The sequence below is a fragment of the Salvelinus fontinalis genome, chromosome 22 (assembly GCF_029448725.1).
Source record: "Salvelinus fontinalis isolate EN_2023a chromosome 22, ASM2944872v1, whole genome shotgun sequence".
NCBI classification, from domain to species: domain Eukaryota; kingdom Metazoa; phylum Chordata; class Actinopteri; order Salmoniformes; family Salmonidae; genus Salvelinus; species Salvelinus fontinalis.
The window spans coordinates 7,484,290-7,508,858 of record NC_074686.1 but is presented as its reverse complement, the minus strand read 5'-3'; the positions used below and the strand labels follow the sequence as shown (position 1 = coordinate 7,508,858).

Below are 24,569 nucleotides of genomic sequence, written 5' to 3'. Positions count from 1 at the left end.
TCGTGGAGAAGGTGGAAAGCTTTAAATTCCTCGGCGTACACATCACGGACAAATTGAAATGGTCCACCCACACAGACAGCGTGGTGAACCTCTGGAGGCTGAAGAAATTTGGCTTGTCAACGAAAACACTCAAACTTTTACAGATGCACAATTGAGAGCATCATATCGGGCTGTATCACCGCCTGGTACGGCAACTGCTCCGCCCACAACCGTAAGGCTCTCCTGAGGGTGGTGCGGTCAGCACAACGCATCACCGGGTGCAAACGACATGCTCTCCAGGACACCTACACCACCCGATGTCACAGGAAGGCCAAAAAGATCATCAAGGACAACAACCACCCGAGCCACTGCCTGTTCATCCAGAAGTCGAGGTCAGTACAGGTGCATCAGAAACTGTTTTTCAGTCTCTCGGGCCCAGCTTTATCTCAAGGCCATAAGACTGTTAAACAGCCATCACTAACATTGAGTGGCTGCTGCCAACATACTTGGATGTAATAAATGTCACTTTAAACAATGCCACTTTATATAAGGTTTACATACCCTACATTACCCATCTCATATGTATATACTGTACTCAATTAGTATTTGGTAGCATTGCCTTTAAATTGTTTAACCTGGGTCAAACGTTTCGGGTAGCCTTCCACAAGCTTCCCACAATAAGTTGGGTGAATTTTGTCCCATTCCTCCTGACAGAGCTAGTGTAACTGAATCAGGTTTGTAGGCCTCCTTGCTCACACACGCTTTTTCAGTTCTGCTCACACCTTTTCTTTGGGATTGAGGTCAGGGCTTTGTGATGGCCACTCAAATACCGTGACTTTGTTGTCCTTAAGCCATTATTTTTTAATTTTAATTATCCCCTTTTTCTCCCCAATTTTGTGGTATCCAATTGTTAGTAGTTACTGTCTTGTCTCATCGCTACAACTCCCGTACAGGCTCGGGAGAGAGGAAGGTCAAGAGCCATGCGTCCTCCGAAACACAACCCAACCAAGCCGCACTGCTTCTTAACACAGCGCGCATCCAACCCGGAAGCCAGCCGCACCAATGTGTCAGAGGGAACACCGTACACCTAGCGACCTTGTCAGCGTACACTGCGCCCGGCCCGCCACAGGAGTCGCTAGTGTGCGATGAGACAAGAATATCCCTACCGGCCAAACCCTCCCTAACTCGGACGACGCTAGGCCAATTGTGTGTCGCCCCATGGACCTCCCGGTCGTGGCCGGCTGCGACAGATCCTGGGCTTGAACCCAGAGTCTCTGGTGGCACAGCTTCCTTAAGCCATTTTGCCACAACTTTGGAAGTATGCTTGGGGTCAATGTCCATTTGGAAGACCCATTTGCGACCAAGCTTTAACTTCCTGACTGATGTCTTGAGATGTTGCTTCAATATATCCACATAATTTTACTTCCTCATGATGCCACCTATTTTTATGATGTGCACCAGTCCCTCCTGCAGCAAAGTACCCCCACAACATGATGCTGCCACCCCCATGCTTCACGGTTTGGATGGTGTTCTTCGGCTTGCAAGCCTCCCCCTTTTTCCTCCAAACATAACGATGGTCATTATGACCAAAAAGTTATATTTGTTTCATCAGACCAGAGGACATTTCTCAAAGTACGATCTTTGTCCCCATGTGCAGTTGCAAACCGTAGTCTGGCTTTTTTTATGGCAGTTATGGAGCAGTGGCTTCTTCCTTGCTGAGCGGCCTTTCGGGTTATGTCGATATAGGACTCGTTTTACTGTGGACATAGATACTTTTGTACCTGTTTCCTCTAGCATCTTCACAAGGTCCTTTGCTGTTGTTCTGGGATTGATTTGCACTTTTCGCACCAAAGAACGTTCATCTCTAGGAGACAGAACGCGTCTCCTTCCTGAGCAGAATGACGGCTGCGTGATCCCATGGTGTTTATACTTGCATACTATTGTTTGTACAGAGGAACGTGGTACCCTTTAGGCGTTTGGAAATTGCTCCCATCCCAAGGATGAACCAGACTTGTGGAGGTCTACAATTGTTTTTCTGTGGTTTTGGCTGATTTCTTTTGATTTTCCCATGATGTCAAGCAAAGAGACACTGAGTTTGAAGGTAGGCCTTGAAATGCATCCGCAGGTACACCTCCAATTGACTAAAATTATGTAAATTAGCCTATCAGAAGCTTCTAAAGCCATGACATCATTTACTGGAATTTTCCAAGCTGTTTAAAGGCACAGTCAATTTAGTGGATGTAAACTTCTGACCCACTGGAATTGTGATACAGTGAAATAATCTATCTGGAAACAATTGTTGGAAAAATGACTTGTCATGCACAAAGTAGATGTCCTAACCGACTTGCCAAAACTATAGTTTGTTAACAAGCAATTTGTGGAGTGGTTGAAACACTTAGATTGGAGTCATTAACTAGTTTATGTAAACTTCCGACTTCAACTGTATATAAAGCACAGGAAATCATGTTTTTACTGCATTGGACCTTTAATAATCTTTGTGTCATCATAATGATATTGGTGATAATGTACTGTTATGATCCTATAGAAATGTTATATGAAATTAATTTGACCATCATTAGTTATTACCCTTACAATACTGGTTTTTGAGATTGTGTTCATAATCAAAAATAAATAAATAATATTGTTGTCAGTGCATGTATCCTTTCTTGTTGATAGAATCTCTACCATGTCCGGTGTGTCAACATAACACAACTCCAAGTTTTTCCACTACTTTGTTAAAATAGCACCAGTGCCTCTTACACACACACAATAGAGAGACTGTGAGACAACCGTTCAAACACAGAAACTTGAGCACATCATACTGGCATACAGAGAGCAAATAGCCCATCTCCTGTCTGCCCAGCCGAGTGACTGAAGGGGGCAGGATAGCAGGGGGCTGGCCACATATGGAGTATTTTTGGTGGGGAGGGAGGGGGTGCCTATATTTGGAGTTGTAGGTGGTGGGAGCTAGAAATTAGGGAGGGAGGGTGTCTCATTTCATAGACTTGGTTGGACCCTGAATCACTCAAACACTGAACCACAGTCCACTGACAGACAGACAGAGGACGGGGGGAAAGAGGAAGAGAGAGTAACCTGTGAGCGAAAATCAACAAAGCGAAAGAAAGCCAAGAGAGAAACGAGGAAAGATAAGGAAGTGGAGAGAGAGAGAGGTAAAGCATATTGACTGAATTTTTCATAATTATTTGCATGTAATTTGAGTCATGATTTATCCAACTTGATGAGGCAGCCTAATCATAAAGCATTTATATGTAATATGCTGAAGTTGAACTGCTGCACTCTTGTATATCACCAGAACTGTACAATTTAACCATTGCCAGTAACACAAAATACAAAGTGTGCAGACGTCATTCAAGAAATACCCAAATAAGTACATTTTCAAACATTTAATCACCTAAAGTGGATGTAAACACATTCATTTTAGCCTCAACTAGGTACTATGTAGAATCTGAAGTTGCATTTTCTTTCACGAACACTCACAGCTCAAACACATTTAATGCGAGGCCAAATTGATATTAGGATGCATACAAGTGATAGCCTACTTGGGGGGCTAACTCATTCCAGCTCTAACCTCAACATCTATAAATAATCTCTGGAGATACGCAAAGGAATTTTGACACTGGGGAGGTGGGAGTCAGACACATGATGGCATTGTGTACCGCACAGAGATGTGTTTTGTCACGGTGTCACATAATCAGCTACCTTGGCCATGTTCCAATATCATTCCCGCCGACTTTTATTCCATCTCTGCTATTTTTCCAGACGTTCATGCCCCCTTTTAATTTTTTTCCTCCTTTTGCCTTAGCGTCATAAACTGTTCTAGGTTCCTAACCAAAACGGCAGGGGCGGCATAGTGGTTTGAGCATTGTATCAAATCAAATTTATTTATATAGCCCTTCTTACATCAGCTGATATCTGAAGTGCTGTACAGAAACCCAGCCTAAAACCCCAAACAGCAAGCAATGCAGGTGTAAAAGCACGGTGGCTAGGAAAAACTCCCTAGAAAGGCCAAAACCTAGGAAGAAAATGAGAGAGGAACCAGGCTATGAGGGGTAGCCAGTCCTCTTCTGGCTGTGCCGGGTGGAGATTATAACAGAACATGGCCAAGATGTTCAAATGTTCATAAATGACCAGCATGGTCAAATAATAATAATCACAGTAGTTGTCGAGGGTGCAGCAAGTCAGCACCTCAGGAGTAAATGTCAGTTGGCTTTTCATAGCCGATCATTAAGAGTATCTCTACCGCTCCTGCTGTCTCTAGAGAGTTGAAAACAGCAGGTCTGGGACAGGTAGCACGTCCGGTGAACAGGTCAGGGTTCCATAGCCGCAGGCAGAACAGTTGAAACTGGAGCAACAGCACGGCCAGGTGGACTGGGAACAGCAAGGAGTCATCATGCCAGGTAGTCCTGAGGCATGGTCCTAGGGCTCAGGTCCTCCGAGAGAAAGAAAGAGAGAATTAGAGAGAATGAGAGAGCATACTTAAATTCACACAGGACACTGGATAAGACAGGAGAAGTACTCAAAATATAACAAACTGACCCTAGCCCCCCGACACATAAACTACTGCAGCATAAATACTGGAGGCTGAGACGGGAGGTGTCAGGAGACACTGTGGCCCCATCCGATGATACCCCCTTTCAGTAACTGAAGGGTTGCTAACAGAGGGAAGGCAGGTAGCCTAGTGGTTAGAGCGTTTGGCCAGTAACCAAAAGGTTTTTAGATCAAATCCCCGACCTGACAAGGTAAAAATCTATCGTTTTGCCACTGAACAAGACAGTTGTTCCTAGGCCGTCATTGTAAATGAGGATTTTTTCTTAACTGACTTGCCTAGTTCAATAAACCATTTGATCTTTTTCATAGGATCTGGTAGTTAATCTTTCCTTCATATTATGATCCTTCTTGCCTTATAATTTTGACTCTCATCTTCAACAAAGACACATTTTCAGTATGAGGTTTAGGCACAGTCCCAGAGCAAGCCCTAGCCTTTTGGGGGCCCTATGCTTTAGAGTTAATTTCCTGCAAGTCTACACATTTTTTCCATGGAACATAGAGAACAATTTGCAGTTTTAAGCATGTTTGCTGCTATTCTAAACATTTTCCCATTGTGTGGAGAGAATTCTACTCATTGTGCCATGGGGCGGAGAAAATTATTTGCAGTTTAACAGCTGATTTCCTGCAATTCTACACATTTTGCCATGCGGCATAGATAACATTTTGCAGTTTTAAAGAAAATGTTCTGCAATTCTACACATTTTGCCCCGACTTATGCTATGTTAATATGATATCTGAGTAAGAGTGGCAAACAAAATCAATTGGGACTCCCTGGAGGTCAGGGGCCCTGGGCACGTGGCCTGTGACATGTAAAAATCTTCCCAGCGTGAAATATTTTCCAATCGCTCTGATTGTGTTGTGATTGTGACCACATGTTGTAAAAATGCTCACAGTGTGAAAAACGTCTCTTTGTGTGGATGGCTGAGCTCACACCCTCCCTCATCATTGTTTTAGCTAGCTAGCTATTATAATTAGCTGTTAGTTGGTCGAGGTGGCTTGTTTTCAGAGGTGTGCAGTTTTAGATTGTTTGTAAAGCTAAAAAAAATAATATAAATGCTAGGTTTTAGCCAAAGTATAAACAACTGTTTCACATCTCCACTAGTTACTTTTGATAACAAATGTATTGAGCTAGCAATCTGCCATTCCGTGTATCACATGATAGGCTGCACTAGCTAGCTAGCACAACTGGTTTGTTCCACAACTAGCTAGCTTATAACTTTACACACAGCCTCTCACATTACCAAAAGCCTACAGCACCGTGGTAGTCTCTGCTGGAGCAAACCTTGAGTGGAAAGTAAATGGCAGCACTGCAAATATATGCAATGCTAATTTGTGGTAAAGCCAAATGAACTACCAAAGATTTATATAACTAACCCATGGTGCTGCAATTTCTCCAAAAGCATCTGTTTTTGCTGTCATTTGTCACTTGGTTGAGCTCTACTGTCGTAATGTGGAACTGAAGACTCAAGTGTGTCTTCCAAGTTTGTCGCCAGAATATTGCCAAGGAGAAAACAAATCCTTGATGTCATGTATGGCCATATGCTTAATCCGTAGGTTGATAACAGAAAATGACAGTGAAATATTTGAGCAAATAGATTTTGCTTCCTTGTATAAAGGGAAGAGACATTACAGGCTATCCAAAAGAAAACTATCATCGTCCCTCCTGGCAGATACCAGACCAAAATATTTAGTTGTAAAACCTGTATGAACAAGTCACGTCTCAGTGATCTGCTATCGTATAGCAGGTGTTTGACACTTTAGAAAACAAATACAATGAGTAGATATGCCCCCCCCCCCCCCCCCCCCCCAAATTGAGATGCTGACCTACAAAAATAAAGTAATACATTTCTGTATACTTCCAGCCATTTAGGGTAATAGAATTAACCAAGGTTCAGCACTATGGCTGTTTTTACACAGGTGCCCAATTCTGAACTATAGCCATAAACAATAATTGGGCAAAAGACAAATTAGTAGGAAAATAATCAGAAATGGGCTGCCTGTGTAAAAGCAGCCAATGTGGGTTCCTCAACCCTCCTTGAAAAAGGTGCTGTAATGTAGGTTCTTTCCATTTAATCAGGGGTGTCAAACTCATTCCATGGAGGGCCTAGTGCACATGGCAAACTCATTCCATGGAGGGCCTAGTGCACATGGCAAACTCATTCCATGGGGGGCCTAGAGCACGTGGCAAACTCATTCCATGGAGGGCCTAGAGCACGTGGCAAACTCATTCCATGGAGGGCCTAGAGCACGTGGCAAACTCATTCCATGGAGGGTCTAGAGCACGTGGTAAACTCCTTCCATTGAGGGCCTAGTGCACGTGGTAAACTCATTCCATGGGTGGTCTAGAGCACGTGGCAAACTCATTCCATGGAGGGCCAAGAGCACGTGGCAAACTCATTCCATGGAGGGCCTAGAGCACGTGGTAAACTCATTCCATTGAGGGCCTAGTGCACGTGGTAAACTCATTCCATGGGTGGTCTAGAGCACGTGGTAAACTCATTCCATTGAGGGCCTAGTGCACGTGGCAAACTCCTTCCATTGAGGGCCAAGAGCACGTGGCAAACTCATTCCATGGAGGGCCTAGAGCACGTGGTAAACTCATTCCATGGAGGGCCTAGAGCACATGGCAAACTCATTCCATGGAGGGTCTAGAGCACGTGGTAAACTCCTTCCATTGAGGGCCTAGTGCACGTGGCAAACTCATTCCATGGAGGGCCTAGAGCACGTGGTAAACTCATTCCATGGAGGGCCTAGAGCACGTGGCAAACTCATTCCATGGAAGGCTGAGTGTCTGTGGGTTTTCACTCCTTCCTTGTACTTATTATACCTGGTTGTCTACATCTTAATTGAAAGGAAAAAACTAAAACCTGCAGACACTAGGCCAGGGGTTAGGCCGAAAACACGCAGACACTCAGCCCTCCGTGGAATGAGTTTGATGCATGTGCATTAAATGATTAGAGTATACACTGCGTGTCTGACTTTATTATTATATAAGTAAACAAACCCGTAGGCTACTCTGAGCTAAGTGCTAACAAAGTAACAAGAAGTAGACCCCTAAACAGTAAGAGGACAATAAGAAATATAGGCTATATTTTAAGAAAACAAAACCGTTATGAAATCCTATGTGCAACTATAACACATTGACGAGATTTACGTGACACGATGAGCGAGACATACTGTAAGAATGGTGTGCTGGTGTTTCAATATGACGGTGGCATTGCATATATACAAAATAAAAACCATACATGTCAATAGGGATGTGCATCTTTCCCTTTCAAGACAATTCGATACATATCAAGATACCTGGACTTCAATACGATAGAGGAACAATACATTTTAGGTTGAACCTACCTAACCACACAAGGATTACAGTTGAACACGATGTACAGTACATCGGACAAGGCAGAGAATGTTGGCTTGCTCCGATATGGCCCGCTTCGCCTCTCAAATGAACATGCAGATGCAACCAAATGGTGAAATAACATTTTAAAAAGTTATGGGGAGGCAATATGTGTGAGGATAACTAAGTACAGCTTTGCCAAACTAAACCCATCATGCTTCTGCATAATCCACACTGTGACCTGTAGCAAAAGAATGCACACACCGTAAGGATGGTAACAGGTTTCCTCCAGACTTGACGCTTGGCATTCAGGCCAAAGAGTTCAATCTTGGTTTCATCAGACCAGAGAATCTTGTTTCTCATGATCTGAGACTCCTTTAGGTGCCTTTGGTAAAACTCCAAGCTGGCTGTCATGTGCCTTTTACTGAGGAGTGGAATCTGTCTGGCCACTCTACCACAAAGGCCTGATTTATGAGGACAGACGCTGGGAGACGAGAAGCAAGAAGCGCTGTTGCGCGTAACGGTGTGCGTAATGATGGGCCGCCTGGCGCCAGAGAGGGGGAGCGGGAGCAGGCATGACATGATTGGTGAAATGCTGCAGAGATGATTGTCCTTCTGGGAGGTTCTCTCTTCTCCACCGAGGAACTCTGTCAGAGTGACCATCGTGTTCTTGGTCACCTCCCTGACCATGGCCCTTCTCCCAGATTGCTCAGTTTGGCCAGGCGGACAGCTTTACGAAGAGTCTTGGTGGTTCCAAACTTCTTCCATTTGAGAATGATGGAGGCCACTGTGTTCTTGGGGACCTTCAATGCTGCAGACATTTTTTGGTACCCTTCCCCAGATCTGTGCCTCGACACAATCCTGTCTTGGAGCTCTATGGACAATTCCTTCGACTTCATGGCCTTGTGTATGCTCTGACATGCACTGTTAGTTGTGGGACCTTATATAGACAGGTGTGTGCCTTTCCAAATCATGTCCAATCAATTGAATTTACCACAAGCAGACTCCAATCAAGTTGTAGAAACATCTCAAGGATGATCAATGGAAACAGGATGCACCTAAGCTCAATTTCAATTCTCATTCAAGGGTTTTTCTTTATTTTTTACTATTTTCTACATTGTACAATAATAGTGAACACATCAAAACTATGAAATAACACATATGGAATCATGTAGTAACCAAAAACTTGTTAAACAAATCAAAATATATTTGAGATTATTCAAAGTTGCCACCCTTTGCCTTGATGACAGTTTTGCACATCCTTGGCATTTTCTCAACCAGCTTCATGAGGATGCATTTCAATTAACAAGTGTGCCATGTTAATTTGTGGAATTTATTTCCTTCTTAATGTGTTTAAGCCAATCAGTTGTGTTATGACAAGGTAGGGGTGGTATACAGAAGATTTTATTTTGTAAAAGACCAAGTCCATATTACAGCAAGGACAGCTCAAATAAACAAAGAGAAATGACAGTCCATCATTACTTTAAAACATGAAGGTCATTCGATCCAAAAAAAAATCTTCAAGTGCAGTCGCAAAAACCATCAAGCGCTATGAGGAAACTGGCACTCATGAGGACCGCCACAGGAAAGGAAGACCCAGAGTTACCTGTGTTGCAGAGGATAAGTTCACTAGAGTTAACTGCACCTCAGATTGCAGCCCAAATAAATGCTTCACAGAGTTCAAGTAACAGACACATCTCAACATCAACTGTTCAGAGAAGACTGCATGAATAACCTGACCTCAACCCAATTTAAATGTTTGGGATGAGTTGGACCGCAGAGTGAAGGAAAAGCAGCCAACAAGTGCTCAGCATGTGTGGGAACTCCTTCAAGACTGTTGGAAAAGCACTCCAGGTGAAGCTGGTTGAGAGAATACCAAGGGTGTGCAAAGCTGTTATCAAGGCAAAGGGTGGCTACTTTGAAGAATCTAAAATCTTCTGACACTTTTTTGGTTACATTATGATTCCATATGTGTTATTTCAGAGTGTTCATGTCTTCACTATTATTCTACAATGTAGAAAATATAAAAAAGAAAGAAAAATCCTTTAATGAATAGGTGGGTTCAAACTTTTGACTGGTATGTAAATAAGTGTCACGCTGGTGTAAATGATTCAGGAGACAGTACATACAAGTACTAATCAGTGGGAATAGGCGACAGGTGTGCGTAATGAAAGTTCTGGAGGGATTCGTGACAATAAGGTATTTCTGTTTTCGCTTTGTCATTATGGGGTATTGTGTGTAGATTGATGAGGATTTTTATTTATTTAATCAATTTTAGAATAAGGCTGTTACGTAACTAAATGTGGGAAAAATACTTTCAATTGAAAAAGTAAAGCCAAGTCTTTGCAATCTTGAGGCACGAGTCCAGATTGGCAGATGAAGAACATTTTTACATGACCCCTAGTGTGCTCGGTCAGTAATTCGACCATGATTACTACAAGTTCAGATAGCTGGCTAGACTAATTTACCAATCTAAACAATTGTGGCTGACATGGGCCAATTGAGTGACTGTCAGTTTCTGACATAACAAGAGAAAAACTGCTGATGCACAATCCAATTTAGAAATTGCACCTTGTGTGTTCAACTATTCTAACTCTCAACAGTAAGTTGAGATCCTGCCTGATTTCTTTTGGTCGGGCCCCAAGCTATCGCTTAGTAGTTAGGGCCGGCTCTCCACACTCCAATACACATTTGAGAAGTAGCCGACACCACATCCTCCCAACAATAAACTCTGCCTCAGACCTCAACTATCTCGTAGAATTTTTCTCTGAACTTTGTGTTTTAAAATAGCCCCGGTCAGTCCAGTGAGCGATGCCTGTGACTGAGCTGTGTTTCCCCCACATGGAGACGGGGACAGGACAGCAGCTGTTGCTGGTGTCATATGAAAGAGAGCTGGCACAGCTGGAGTTAGTTACAGGCCAAAGGGAGGGTGTGAGGAGCCACCTAGGAGGATGTCGCAACCGTAGAATTGCGTAGAATTGAGATGAAACAGCAGTCACCAGTGATGTACTATACCACTACTACTAGTAGTAACAGACTTTACAAAATCGAGTAGATGGCCTGAGGCGAAAGGCCACCCCTTACATAAGATTTGTTCTGGATACCAAAATTATAGCCTACCGTTACTGACATATAGCTGGTCCAGAGATGAGAGCCATTGGAATGATGGGGGAAAGAGATCCCTGAGAGTTTGACCTAAATTGTTCACCGGCCAGGCATTGAGAAAAGTGCAAGTGAAGATAAGCATCCACCTTGAAACGTCAACGACGCAAGTTTTGGCTGCTTAAGGAAGTACCTGATATCTCTGAGATCACTTTCTTAGATCTTCTCTTCTGGTGTGCAAGAACCTGACCACCAAAGGAAGCCATTTACAAAGGCCTTAGAATATTCAGCAAAATTCTACCGGTGTAGCTTGATGTCATCCCTATGTGATGGGATGACATCAAATGAAAAGAACCTTCACATAGCACATAACCCTCACAAATATCAGGAACCAAGGTTGGTGGGAGTCACAGCTGCTGTGTCATCCCCCATGCTTTGCGCCCCATGGCAAATAGACACAACAATATCACAAAATCAGACGTCATCAAGGGAACCAACAATAGCACCACATCTATTTATTAAATGAAATGCCTAAGCCTGTCACTTAAAACTGGTACTAAATATATCATAGTACATTGAGGAGATGTACACCATTTTAATAGGTCAAGGTGACCCATATATCCACTGTTTCTGCGGGCGATCTTTAAACAACAGTCTGGACATAAATAGCGTTGGCTGAGAGATATGTATGTCTTTTCATAACACACGTGGTGGACTCTGACATACTGGTATACTCTGGCTCGAACCATGGAAATATATTCTGTATATTGTGAACATCAGCAGCATGGAGTGAAACATCTGATTTGGTTTTTGAGAGAGAGCAAAATGTCCTTTCACACAAACATGTACAAATAGAAACAGAAAGTCAACCTGCTTTTTACATACATTGTAATATTTCTCAGCAGTTTAATGGGAGAAAAAAATAACTAAGAGGCATGAATCAAAATGAGACTCTTTGCCCAGAGTAGAACAGTCAGAGGTCAATTCCATCACAACAAATCAAATGACGTTACATTTTATTTGTCACATGCGCCGAATACAAAAGTTGTAGACTTTACTGTGAAATACAAACTTACAACCCCTTTCCCAAAAATGCATAGTTAAAAATATTAATAACACAGGGAATAAAATACACAAGAATTAAGCTTTATACAGCGAGTAGCAGTACCAGATCATTGTGCAGAAGTACGAGGTATTTGAGGTAGATATGTACATGAAGGCAGGGTAAGGCATGTGACTAGGCATCAGGATAGATAATAAGAGTTTAAAAAAATAAGAGTAGCAGAAGCATTTCCAGGTTTTGGTCCTTTAATGTTGATGATAATGATCCCGTACCTTTGTAATCAAAGGGCGAGTCATGATTGCATTGTTCCCCCTATGATCCTTTTAATTGCCTGTGATCCTTTTTGGATTGCCTCTGAACACAAAGGATCTGTTACAGTCACTAAAGTGATTGTATTTGTTCCTGCCTGTCCTGTTGTCAGAGTGAATGGGGTGAATTGCTCAGGTGTCAATGGTAACTGGGCCTGGACTGTATCCTGTAACAGGGAGGCAAGGCCACCATAGAGATCAGAGTTTTATGTCGATGAAGGCCACAGCCACAGCTTGTCCTTCTGTATTTTGTTTACAAAGTGATAAGTGCTAAATTAAGGTTATTTTGGTGTAGTGAGTCAAATCACTGGGAGGGTATGATGAGGAATCAGAGAGGGGGTATACTGGGTAATAATTCAAGCAACAGGGACGCTGTCATGCTTGCTTTGCCCTTAGTGTGTTTTTAGGTGACATGAGCATATCTTGTGTGTCTGTGATTGAATGTGCCATAATCTCCACCCAGCACAGCCAGAAGAGGACTGGCCACCCCTCAGAGCCTGGTTCCTCTCTAGGTTTCTTCCTATGTTCTTACGTTTCTAGTGAGTTTTTTCCTAGCCACCATGCTTCTATATCTGCATTGCTTGCTATTTGGGGTTTTAGGGTGGGTTTCTGTATAAGTACTTTGTGACATCTGCTGATGTAAATAAAAATAGCTTTCTAAATACATTTGATTTGGATGTTTTGAGCTAGCGGGATGTGTGTATTTTTCCAGGTATGTGTTGCTTAATTTGCTGTGATGAGTGAGACACTTTGAAATTGAGTTTCCATTTTTTTTGTTAGAAACATGTATACACGGTATGTACAACCAACTTTTATACAGAATTTCAAATTCAAAACTACTAAAACAGTCAGAGGTAACTAAGGGAATATAAATAGACAGTCATATTTTTCAAATGTGCTTAGTAGTACAACAATCTACGGTTCTAAGAGAAGTTGGCTAATTTAAGCAGAGCCTTACATAGAGTGACTAAACTTACCTCAGGAAAACTCCCCTCGTATTTCTCAAGTTGTTCTATAGGGTCATTTAAAACATGAATTAGATTCCCATTTGTTCTGCTGCTGAAATACACTGGGAGTTGGTGTGTGAGTATGAATACAAGCACATCGGGCTGCTATAAACCATGAACCTGACGCTGGATTTCTGGAAGCCGGAAGCCCCCCCCCCCTCCCCCCCAAACACCCGCACCTGTCAATCACATCCCTCTCTTTTTTAAAGAGTATACAGTATGTTGTTATTGTGTTGCCATGGTCTTTTTCTCTGTGATACTTAGTGCCTTTTCTCTTCTTTTTTTTCAGGTCCTGTGTGCTGTCTCACTGAAACCAACCAACCCACCTACACACCGTGTCTGTCAATCTGTCCTCTTCGATCCCCTTCTGTCAGCAGTAGGAATACATAGTTAACCCACCAGCCAGTCTAATCTGTCTGTCTGTTCTTCAGTGTTTCAGTGGTTGTGTTCGTCAGTAAAGAAAGTCCACCTTATCACAGTCAGTAAAGAGTCCGTTTTGTCAGTTTGTTGATTAGTTGGTCCGTCAGCAAGTGAGTAAGAGTCCTCATCCCTCAGTGCTTCAGTCAGCACTCAAGAACCAAAACCTTTTAAACCATACTGTCACAGTAACCGTCACCATGGCCCCCAAGAAGAAGGCCAATCGTACAAAGAAGATTACCACGGAGCCAGTCGTCTCCCAGGTAACCACTGTCACCACACAGATGGCAGGAGGAGTGGTGGTGGTGGAAGGTGTGAAGAAGATCGAGGAGAGGGCCGCACTGGACATCGTACAGCTTAACCATTTCAACCTCCCCCTGCCCCCTCCCGTCATCAAGCCCGGAGAGAAGGGCCTGGGCCTGGGCTGTGAAGTGACCCGCCCCCTCCACGGAAATGCCCTGCTGGAGGAGCTGAGCCGCATGCGCCAGGAGCGATTCCTCACCGACCTGGAGCTGGCCTGTAAGACCAAGGCCTTCGACGTGCACAAGCTGGTCATTTCTTCCGTCAGCCGGTACTTCAGGGAGATCCTGGCCAAGGACCCCGAAATGAAGCGTCTAGAGTTACCTTCACTCTCCCCCCTCGGTAGGTTTCACACTAACCCGCCTGACATATAGCTGCTATCTATTAGAGGTATCTATAATCTATATATTATCTATTAGAGGCAGCAGCAAGAGTCTTGTTTGGGAACTTCAGGACTGTGTTCAGTCCAAATATTTCTCAAAGTCTGCATTAATAGACAAAAACACATGAATAAAGCGATGATGTTGTCCACTTATTCCCAGGCCTGGCCAATGTGATCACATTTGCCTACCTGGGCCGCGTCCACATGTCCCTGTACACCATCGGCTGCACTGTGTCAGCTGCTGCCACCCTCCAGATCCCCCAGTTGCTCCAGATGTGCATGGACTTCCTGCTGGCCGAGATGAACGTGCTGACGTGCGTGTACGTGTGGAACATCGCCACTGCCTACGGCCTGATTCCCGTGCGCGATGCAGCCCGCCGCTTTGTGCTGGAGAACTTTGTCGCGTTCACGGAGACGCCCCTGTTCAACCAGCTGACCCTGGAACAGATCACAGCCTTCCTCCAGGAGGACAGCCTGCTGCTGCCATCTGAAGTCACCGCCTTCCAGGTCAGCTCCGCTCACCATGCTTTAACCCTACTTTTTCTGCCTGTAATAACTGACCTAGGATCAGGTCTCCTCGTTCCCTACCCCCAACTGCAGCCATTTTGAGCTCAACCTAAATCCAGCCTCAGACCAGCTGTTAAGGACATGATATAGCCACATGACCTTAGTACACAGACACTTGCCAGACTATGTGACATCCTACTATGAATAGAAATACTCAGTCAGTATAACTCACTGTATGTATAGTTATTAATACACAATACCAGTAGAGATGAGAGACATAGCAAGGAGGCAGAGAGGGAGCGGTATTTATAAAACAAACAGAATTATAAGTATAGATCTGGTTTCATTCAACCACAGTTGGCCATGAAATGGCTGGACTTCGACCCCAAGCGTCAGGTGCACGCCGCCGAACTGCTGTCCCACGTGCGCTTCGAGACCATCCCTGCCAGTGAGCTGGTCAGCGAGATCCAGCCCGTGGCGAGAATGATGATGGACCCTCACTGCCACCGCCTGCTGGTGGACGCCATGAACTACCACCTGCTGCCCCACCAGCAGAACACACTGCAGTCTCGCCGCACGCAGGTGCGTGGCGGACAGGCCACCCTTCTGACTGTTGGGGGGCGTCCCTCCGTCACCGAGCGCGCACTGAGTAGAGTGGTGAGTGTGGGGGTCTGGTGGTGGGCTAAACAGTAGGCAGAGGTCAAACGCATGATGAAGTCAACCAACATTTTAGAATACCTCTGCTCCACCAATCACCATGATTCAACAGTATTATCCATGATTCAACAGTATTACCCGTGATTCAACAGTATTACCCATGATTCAACAGTATTATCCGTGATTCAACAGTATTATCCGTGATTCAACAGTATTATCCGTGATTCAACAGTATTACCCGTGATTCAACAGTATTATCCGTGATTCAACAGTATTACCCGTGATTCAACAGTATTAACCGTGATTCAACAGTATTACCCGTGATTCAACAGTATTACCCGTAATTCAACAGTATTATCCATGATTCAACAGTATTACCCGTGATTCAACAGTATTATCCGTGATTCAACAGTATTATCCAAAATGAGAAGTGCTAAGTTGTTGACGTTGCTTCCCTTCCAGGTGCTGTGGAGAGACCCACGTGACGGTGTGGCTACCTGGCGCCACCTGTCCCAGCTGCCCGCTAAGAGCTTCAACCAGTGTGTGGCTGTGATGGACGGCTTCCTGTACGTGGCCGGAGGGGAGGACCAGAACGATGCACGCAACCAGGCCAAGCACGCTGTCAGCACCCTCAGCAGGTACACCTTAAATGTATCATACTGTAAATATAATGAGCCAGTATTATGTGGCATACTTGACTGTTCCTTGATTATGGGTAGATTTAATTTCACTTTAGACAAATCACTGTCCATCTCTTGCTCCTCAGGTACGACCCTCGCTTCAACACCTGGCTGCATCTGGCTAGCATGCGCCAGCGCCGTACCCACTTCAGCCTGGTGTCCACTGGCGGGCGCCTGTATGCCATTGGCGGCCGCAACGTGGAGGGCCTCCTGGCCACCACCGAGAGCTACCTGCCCTCCTCCAACACCTGGCAGCTCAAGACGCCCATGGAGGTGCCACGTTGCTGCCACGCCAGTGCCGTGCTGCCCTCCGGAGACATCCTGGTGACCGGCGGCTACATCAACTGCGCCTACTCGCGCTCCGTGGCCTGCTACAACGTTGAGACGGACACATGGAGTGAGAAGGCCAGCCTGGCGAGCCCCCGAGGATGGCACTGCTCCTCCACCCTGGGAGGGAAGGTGTATGTGGTGGGTGGTAGCCAGCTGGGCCCCAGCGGAGACCGTGTGGACGTCCTGTCCATGGAGGTGTTCTCCCCAGAGAACGGTGAGTGGAGCCGGGCCTCCCCCCTGCCCCTGGGCGTGAGCACGGCAGGCCTGTCGCCCCTCGGGGAACAGCTGTACCTGATGGGTGGCTGGAACGAGGCCGAGAAGCGCTACAAGGCGGCCGTGCAGAAGTACACCCCGGCAACCGACAGCTGGTCCATGGGGGAGGATCTGCCCGAGGCCACTGTGGGTGTATCCTGCTGCGCCCTGACCCTCCCACCCCGCCACACCCCCCGCAGGCAACAACACCACAACACTCCAGCAACCAAGGAGGAGCAGCCACAGAGAAAGAGCCATGTGGTCCCACAGCCCATCACTGCCTGAGAGATATAGAAAAAGAGAGGTGAAGAGAGCGAAGGGAGGATGATAGAAGGGAGGAGTGACAGAGAGCAAAAAGTTGAGGAGAGGTAGGAACAGAGAGCTGTAGATAGAGAAGCAGAGCCGTCAACAGGAAAGATGGAAGGGATAACTATTCACTTATTCTAAAATTGATTACATTTTTGTTATCATCAATCTACACACAATACCCCATAATGACAAAGCAAAAAAAGGATTTTAGACATTTTTGCTAATTTATAAAAAAATAAAAATGTTGCTAATTTATAAAAAAAAAAAAAAATGAAATATCAGATTTACATAAGTGTTCAGACCCTTTACTCAGTACTTTGTTGAAGCACCTTTGGCAGTGATTACAGCCCCGAGTCTTCTTGGGTATGACGCTACAAGCTTGGCACACCTGTATTTGGGGAGTTTCTCCCATTCTTCTTTGCAGATCCTCTCAAGCTCTGTCTGGTTGGATGGGGAGCGTTGCTGCACAGCTATTTTCAGGTCTCGATCGGGCTCTGGCTGGGCCACTCAAGGACATTCAGAGACTTGTCCCAAAGCCACTCCTGCATTGTCTTGGCTGTGTGCTTAGGGTCGTTGTGCTGTTGGAAGGTGAACCATTGCCTCAGCCTGTGTCCTCGGTGCTCTGGAGCAGGTTTTCATCAAGGATCTCTCTGTACTTTGCTCCATTCATCTTTGCTGACTTCATCTTTGCTGACTTAATCCTGACTAGTCTCCCAGTCCCTGCAGCTGAAAAACATCCCCACAGCATGTTGCTGCCTCCAACATGCTTCAGCGTAAGCATGGTGCCAGGTTTCCTCCAGAAGTGATGCTTGGCATTCAGGCCAAATAGGTCAATCTTGGTTTCATCAGAACAGAGGATTTTGTTTCTCATGGTCTGAGAGTCTTTAGGTGCCTTTTGGCAAACTCCAAGCGTGCTATCATGTGACTTTTACTGAGGAAGAGCACCTCTAGAATGGCCTGATTGGTGGAGTGCTGCAAAGATGCTTGTCCTTCTGGAAGGTTCTCTCATATCCACAGAGGAACTCTAGATCTCTGTCAGGGTGACCATCGGGTTCTTGGTCACCTCCCTGACCAAGGCCCTTCTCTCCCTATTACTCAGTTTGGCCTGGTGCCCAGCTCTAGGAAGAGTCTTGGTGGTTCCAATCGTCTTCAATTTAAAAATGATGGAGGCCACTGTGTTCTTGGGGACCTTCAATGCAGCAGACATTTTTTTGGTACCCTTCCCCCAGGTCTGTGCCTCGACACAATCCTGTCTCGGAGCTCTACAGACAGTTCCTTCGACCTCATAGCTTGGTTTTTGTTCTGACATGCACTGCCAACTGTGGGACCTTATATAGACAGGTGTGTGCCTTCCCAAATAATGTCCAATCAATTGAATTTACCACAGGTGGACTCCAATCAAGTTGTAGAAACATTAAGTATGGTCAATGGAAAAAGGATGCACCTGAGCTCCCGAGTCTCATAGCAAAGGGTATGAATACTTATGTAAATAAGGTATCTGTTTTATAGGTTTGATACATTTGCTAAAATTTCTAAAAACCTGTTTTCACTTTGTAATTATGGGGTATTGTGTGTAGATTGCTGAGGATTTTTTATTTAATCTATTTTAGAAAATGGGGGTGTCTGAATACTTTCCGAAGGCATCAACCTATGGTTGATGAATGTGAAAATGACAATCCATTTGCGGTATGTGTAAAATATGTATTGCAGTTAGCAAGGTGGAACTGTGATATGATTACGCAAATGTGTTTGTGTGTATGTGCGTGCAAATGTACATACTAGAGTGATTGATGTGTGTTTGGGTGTTAGAAATGGAGACATACAAGCTTTTGACAAATATTGCAATACAATTTTCAGCAAAACTTTAAAAATTCTTCCCATTAAAATATTTGTCTTAAGTAGTTTAGCTCAAAAGAAAAGTTAAAAAACATGTTTAAATACTGTTAATTTAAGTGCAATGTAATACAAGAGTTGCAATGACTGCTCGAGACAACTTTATAGGTCAAAGTAACTTTACAATGTCATCCACTGACAAACAGGTAGAGAATGTATGAGCAAGACCATGGCCTGGCAAACTATGACCCAGACAGATTCATAGGCCTCAGAATCCCCATCTACCAAAGACAAAACAATAAAGCAGACCTTTTTGGTAATATTAGAAAATTAAATGGGTTTCTTTTTAGAGATTTGATTCAGGTCATGTTTTGTAGTTAGGCCACGGATTTCAGCTCCTGCTCACGTGTTTGTGTTCGATCAGTGTCCTCAGCCATCTCCATCCAGGTGACAAGCTACCAGGGTATGGAATCAGTGAAACTCAGATGGGAAGACCTGCCTGCCAAGGCAGACTTAGGGGCTGTGGCTGACTAAAAGGGCTGAGGACTCAACCATTACAATTTGATGTTAATGAGGCTAATTTGAATGGAGAAATCCCTGGATTTTGCTCTTACCGGGGTGAGCGGAGGCTGGCACAGGGGGGGAAATTGTGCTGTCTGTGTCCAGAGGTGACTGAGGCTCTAACCCTGTGGTTTCACTGAATAAAACCAATTGGATCTAAATGGTGATTGTCTCATTTAAATTAACCTCACACGTAACGTATACACAAGCTGCCACATCAAGAAATTATAACCATGTTTGGCCATTTTGTCCTATTTAGCTGGGAAACTCAGATCAAGTGGCATAAACCATTGGAAACCAGTATTTGCAAATGCTGGTCCTGGGGATGCTGTAGTGTGCATATTTTAGTTTTTGCCCTAGCAACAACTCACTTCAACCTTTAGTGGACTCAGGCTAGGGCAAAAACAAAACGTGCAACCGTTTGGGTCCCCAGGACCAACAGCAATTTTATTTTACTCCAAATGGCATTCTGAAGTGAAGAGGCTGAGGGGGTTGAACTAGACAACCTCCAACTAGTACCAGCTTCAGCTACTGAAAATAATCCAACATTCTTCGTAACAAATTAATAATGCCATCATTTGACAGATGACTGACCCACCATGTACTGCATGCATACATATCTTATTTTTGGCACATGCATCAAATGCTTAACATGTTAATTACTCAAATAAACTGAATAAAACAGTAGCAAAGCTATCTACATAGGGTACCGATAGAGTCAATGTGCAGACGCACATGTTAGTCAAGGTAATATGTACATGTAGGTAGAGGTAAAGTGACCTTTGGACCTTGACTCTCCTGTACCGCTGGCTGTGCAGTAGCAGAGAACCATCTATGACAAGGGTGGATAGTGACAATTTTTAGGGCCTTTCTGACACCACCTGGCAGAGGTCCTGATGACAGGATGCTTGGCCCCAGGGATGTACTGGGACCTACGCACTACCCTCTGTAGTGCCTTGCGGTCAGAGGCTGAACAGTTGCCATACCAGGCAGTGATGCAACCAGTCACTATGCCCTCCATAGTGCAGCTGTAGAACTTCAACCAACCTTCAATATTGGCCATTCAATACAAATTAAAAGTAACATTTCCCATCCTGAGCAAATATTATTGCCTGTATAGCTTATTTTACAATGGACGCTTCCGAGGCAAAAACAGCAATACAGACCCATACAGCCTGCTCTCAACCACAACACTAACATTGCATATGAATATTTATCCTTTAAAATAGCAAGCGCCATTCTTCCAATTTAATACACATTACGTCTCCATTTATGCACAATTAAACTAAATCTGGATTCACTTAACTATAAAGCCAGCATAGGATGCATAACACATTACCGGTACTTAATAATCACAGAACAAACAGTTAATTTATTTATTTTATTGTTATGAACAAGGCCAAAGGTGATTTACTTCCCGGGGAGGATGATCCCATCATACTGAAAAAGAAGAGAAGAATTAGCTTACAATGCTCAGCAAAGAAGTCTACTCAAATCAGGAGAAGTGGCAGACTTGTCAAAATCCACACCAGATCCATAATCTTCAACCAATAGCCTTGTTACAAAAATGCCGAACATGGGTCAGCTGACAGTTCTTCCAATAGCGTTAGAGCAGGTATTGGCAATCTTACAAGCAAATAGGCAGTGTGAATGCAGTTTTCATTCCTGCCAAATGGCAACACATACATCAAAGCTAGTTTGACAGGCTATGCAGTTATAGCTCACCATTTATTGATTGCTAAAATTCTAACAGTTCGCCTATGTCAGTTAATGTGACAAAACAAGTATAGCATAATGAATCATTGTACCATCTAAACAGCTGTGAAAAATATTTTCTTTGACCCCAAAAAATACATATATTTTCAGCTGGTGTACAAATTATAAATTCTACATAAACTCAACAAGAAGCATAGAAATATTGTAAACAGAACAGATCTACCACTTCAGACTTGCTTTCAATGAGAATGACAGATGTAACATTTCTATGTGAACTTTGTCAGGTTGCCAAAAAGTGACATATTGCAGCTTTAAAAGACTCAAGCATTACTGCTCCTAGGAATAAGGGACAGAATCCTACTGGTAAACTGGTAAATCAGATACCTTTCAGATTCATTTTTCTGATTTACATGTAAAAAAAAATCAACGGCAGCCATTTGCAGGTACCATTGACCACCCTTAGAGAAACCAAACAAAATCAGTTAGTTCATAGCTCAAACTGAGCCTCACCTTCTGCTGGAACCAGCGCATGGCCTCCTCTTTGCGGATACGGTGCCTGAAACCGATGCGACCGGTTTTCTGCTTCTTGTCAGCGATGCTGAAGCCAGGTCTGCCCAGGACCTGACAGAATGAAAGGAGATTAAGAGGGTGGTTGAGATTAGAAGGCATGCAAAAAGTATTGTATACCAACAGGCATGTAAAATCAAACGTTATTTAAAAAGCATTTGAAGCCACTCACGACGTAGAAGTCCAGTCCATAAATACCGATGCTGGGGTCGTACTTAATTCCCAGATCAATGTGTTCCTGGATGCCAAAGCCGAAGTTCCCTGTGTCGGAGAAGTTGTTCTTTCGCAACTCGTACTCACGCACCTTTGGAAGGATGCGTTACACCAATTAGTAAGGGAAACATATAGCAACTTCAAACAATTTTACTAAATACATTCATTACCATATGGACAAAGCTCACACCCTTGACAAAACACCGTTGGTTGATGTTGAACACGAGTGATAAAAACACAAAAAAATTGTCATTTTGTCACTTTAAACAATGCCACTTTATATAATGTTAATACCCTACATTACACATCTCATATGTATATACTGTACTCTATACCATTTTGCCTATGCTGTTTGGCCATCACTCATTCATATATTTTTATGTACATATTCTCATTCATTCCTTTACACTTGTGTGTATAAGGTAGTTGTTGTGAAATTGTTAGATTACTTGTTAGATATTACTGCATGGTCGGAACTAGAAGCACAAGCACTTCGCTACTCTCGCATTAACATCTGCTAACCATCTGTATGTGACAAATAAAATTTGATTTAGCAGACACTTCTCCAGAGCAAATTGGGTTTAAGGGTCTTGCTCAAAGGCAAATTGACAAACCTCTCCTAGTCGGCTCTGGGATTCAAACCAGCTACCTTTTGTTTACTGGCCTAACGCCCTTAGCCGCTGGGCTACCTGAGGCCCTAAAAGTATGCATAATTCTAGAACGCTACGAACAGCAGCCAATGTTATGGAGGCTACCACTACACTAAGACCCAACCTAAAAGGTGTCAGAAACATTCCCTTAACAAATTAATGGCGATTAAGAAATGTGCAAGGTCATTAAAACTATATAATTAATGATGTATTGCAGTGTTTCTAATAAATAAGTAATATTGAAAGCGCACCTTGAGTCCCTTCTCCAGGATCTCCTCAGCCTTAGCTCCACGTACAGTGCAGTGGACAGCAATCTTCTCATTTCTGCGGATGCCGAAGGATCGCACAGTGTAGCGGGCTGAGGGGGACCGGTGAAAGACAAATTGTAAGCATAACACATTTCACTAACAAATAGAATGTGTCAGTAAGTGTTAACTAAACCTCAAACACCCTGCCACAGATTAAAAGCACAAACAATCAAAACACCGTTTACCTACCCTTGGAGAAGACAGGCGTCTGGCCTGTCAGCTGCTCAAGCACCTTAGCAGCACGGGTCAGTCTGTCACCACTCTCCCCAACACAGATGTTCATACAGAGCTTGCGGATGCGAAGCTCACGCATAGGGTTCTCCTTTTTCTCGCTCTGTTCCTGTTGAAATATACAGATATCATGCGGCTGGAAGGTTAACATACACAGTGTAACTTAACCAATAATGAAACTTATGTCTGGATACATCAGCTGCCTGTTATGCAGGCTGGTTAAGTTAGCTAGCAGGCAAAACAGCAACATGTTGCTAACTACTGTTAACGTTAGTTAGCTAGCTAATAAATCCTGGTCAATAGACAACAGTCCATCTTTAAGCCGTTCCCAAAAAGCCATTCGTGTTCACACAGACTTAAATCCATTCAAAAACGTGATTCAAGGTATTACTTACCTTCCTAACTAGTTTAATCACTAAAACCTGCCACACGGACATGCCTGTGCATATCCCCGGCTGCTAGACAGTTGGCTATTAAAATGTTGCGGAGTCAAATGTCACTACTTCTTACAGAATGTTTACAATATTTTCGCACAGTTCGTGTACGGACGTTCCGGTTACCTATTTTGCGGTAACTAACAAAGCATTGAGAAATGTATTCGGGGAGAGACCTCAACATCTATGTCGCTAGCCCTTACTGATGATTCAATTAAATCAGTGGTCCATGACATTTTGGCCGTAATACAACTTCATTTCAATGCTGCACATGAACCTAGTCATATCTGGCTATAAAAACAATTAGATATTGGCCATATAACGCTGATGATTGTGGATTTAAAATGTAAACCGAGAAAACTCGCCATTTTATGTGTAAACGCTGTACTTACCGCCATGTTAACCACTAGAAGAGGCCGAAACGTTTCCGGCGCAGCAAATTTATAGGCAAGTGTTCGAATAAATGGGCCCCACGTAACATAATGAATTTGAAGAACGGTTCCATAAGCGCACAAAGTCAATAATAAAGTACAGTAAAACTGTATCTAGCAGTCTTAAATTGGGCTTATATAATTATATTTAGATTCAAGAACTCAAAAATATTTATTAAAGAAAAAATATGGGAAATTGTAATGTAATCAGTTAGGACATCCATCAGTTAGTCATCCATCTCAGTTATGTCATTACATTAGTTTTGATTTAATAATTGCCATCACCTTTCCTTCCATACAGATTTTGGAAGGTCCTACCTAAAACATCATAACCGCCATCGATAAGGTGTAACTCTGTGTTGTTGTATGTGTCGAATTGCTATGCTTTATCTTGGCCAGGTTGCAGTTGCAAATGAGAACTTG

General features: G+C 43.7%; 2 protein-coding genes and 1 long non-coding RNA gene across 3 annotated transcripts; 2 read left to right on the top strand and 1 right to left on the bottom strand.

Annotated features, from left to right (window-relative positions):
- The first annotated feature begins 283 nt into the window (after positions 1–283).
- Positions 284–2,634, top strand: LOC129819663 (uncharacterized). The gene is made up of 2 exons (XR_008754105.1): positions 284–371; positions 933–2,634. It is a non-coding gene; the product is annotated as an uncharacterized LOC129819663 (long non-coding RNA).
- A 368-nt stretch (positions 2,635–3,002) lies between these two features.
- Positions 3,003–19,757, top strand: LOC129819661 (kelch-like protein 31). Its single transcript, XM_055876112.1, has 6 exons — positions 3,003–3,149; positions 13,658–14,427; positions 14,628–14,974; positions 15,332–15,631; positions 16,094–16,269; positions 16,398–19,757. The coding sequence occupies exons 2-6, from the start codon at positions 13,986–13,988 to the stop codon at positions 17,176–17,178; spliced, it is 2,046 nt and encodes a 681-aa protein (XP_055732087.1). The 5' UTR covers positions 3,003–3,149; positions 13,658–13,985; the 3' UTR covers positions 17,179–19,757.
- Positions 19,758–20,963: 1,206 nt separating this feature from the next.
- LOC129819662 (60S ribosomal protein L11-like) lies at positions 20,964–24,178 on the bottom strand. The gene is made up of 6 exons (XM_055876113.1): positions 24,108–24,178; positions 23,240–23,390; positions 22,994–23,100; positions 22,052–22,183; positions 21,823–21,933; positions 20,964–21,036 (listed from the first exon to the last, which is right to left on the bottom strand). The coding sequence occupies exons 1-6, from the start codon at positions 24,111–24,113 to the stop codon at positions 21,007–21,009; spliced, it is 537 nt and encodes a 178-aa protein (XP_055732088.1). The 5' UTR covers positions 24,114–24,178; the 3' UTR covers positions 20,964–21,006.
- Positions 24,179–24,569: the final 391 nt, after the last annotated feature.

Excerpts from the sequence above, each read along its gene's own strand:
- LOC129819661 (XM_055876112.1), top strand. The coding sequence starts at position 13,986 with ATGGCCCCCAAGAAGAAGGCCAATCGTACAAAGAAGATTACCACGGAG. Across the intron at positions 14,975-15,331 it reads CTGAAGTCACCGCCTTCCAG|TTGGCCATGAAATGGCTGGA; the intron begins GTCAGCTCCGCT and ends ATTCAACCACAG. Across the intron at positions 15,632-16,093 it reads AGCGCGCACTGAGTAGAGTG|GTGCTGTGGAGAGACCCACG; the intron begins GTGAGTGTGGGG and ends CTTCCCTTCCAG.
- LOC129819662 (XM_055876113.1), bottom strand. Across the intron at positions 23,101-23,239 it reads GACGCCTGTCTTCTCCAAGG|CCCGCTACACTGTGCGATCC; the intron begins GTAGGTAAACGG and ends GGTCCCCCTCAG. Across the intron at positions 22,184-22,993 it reads TCCTGGAGAAGGGACTCAAG|GTGCGTGAGTACGAGTTGCG; the intron begins GTGCGCTTTCAA and ends ATCCTTCCAAAG.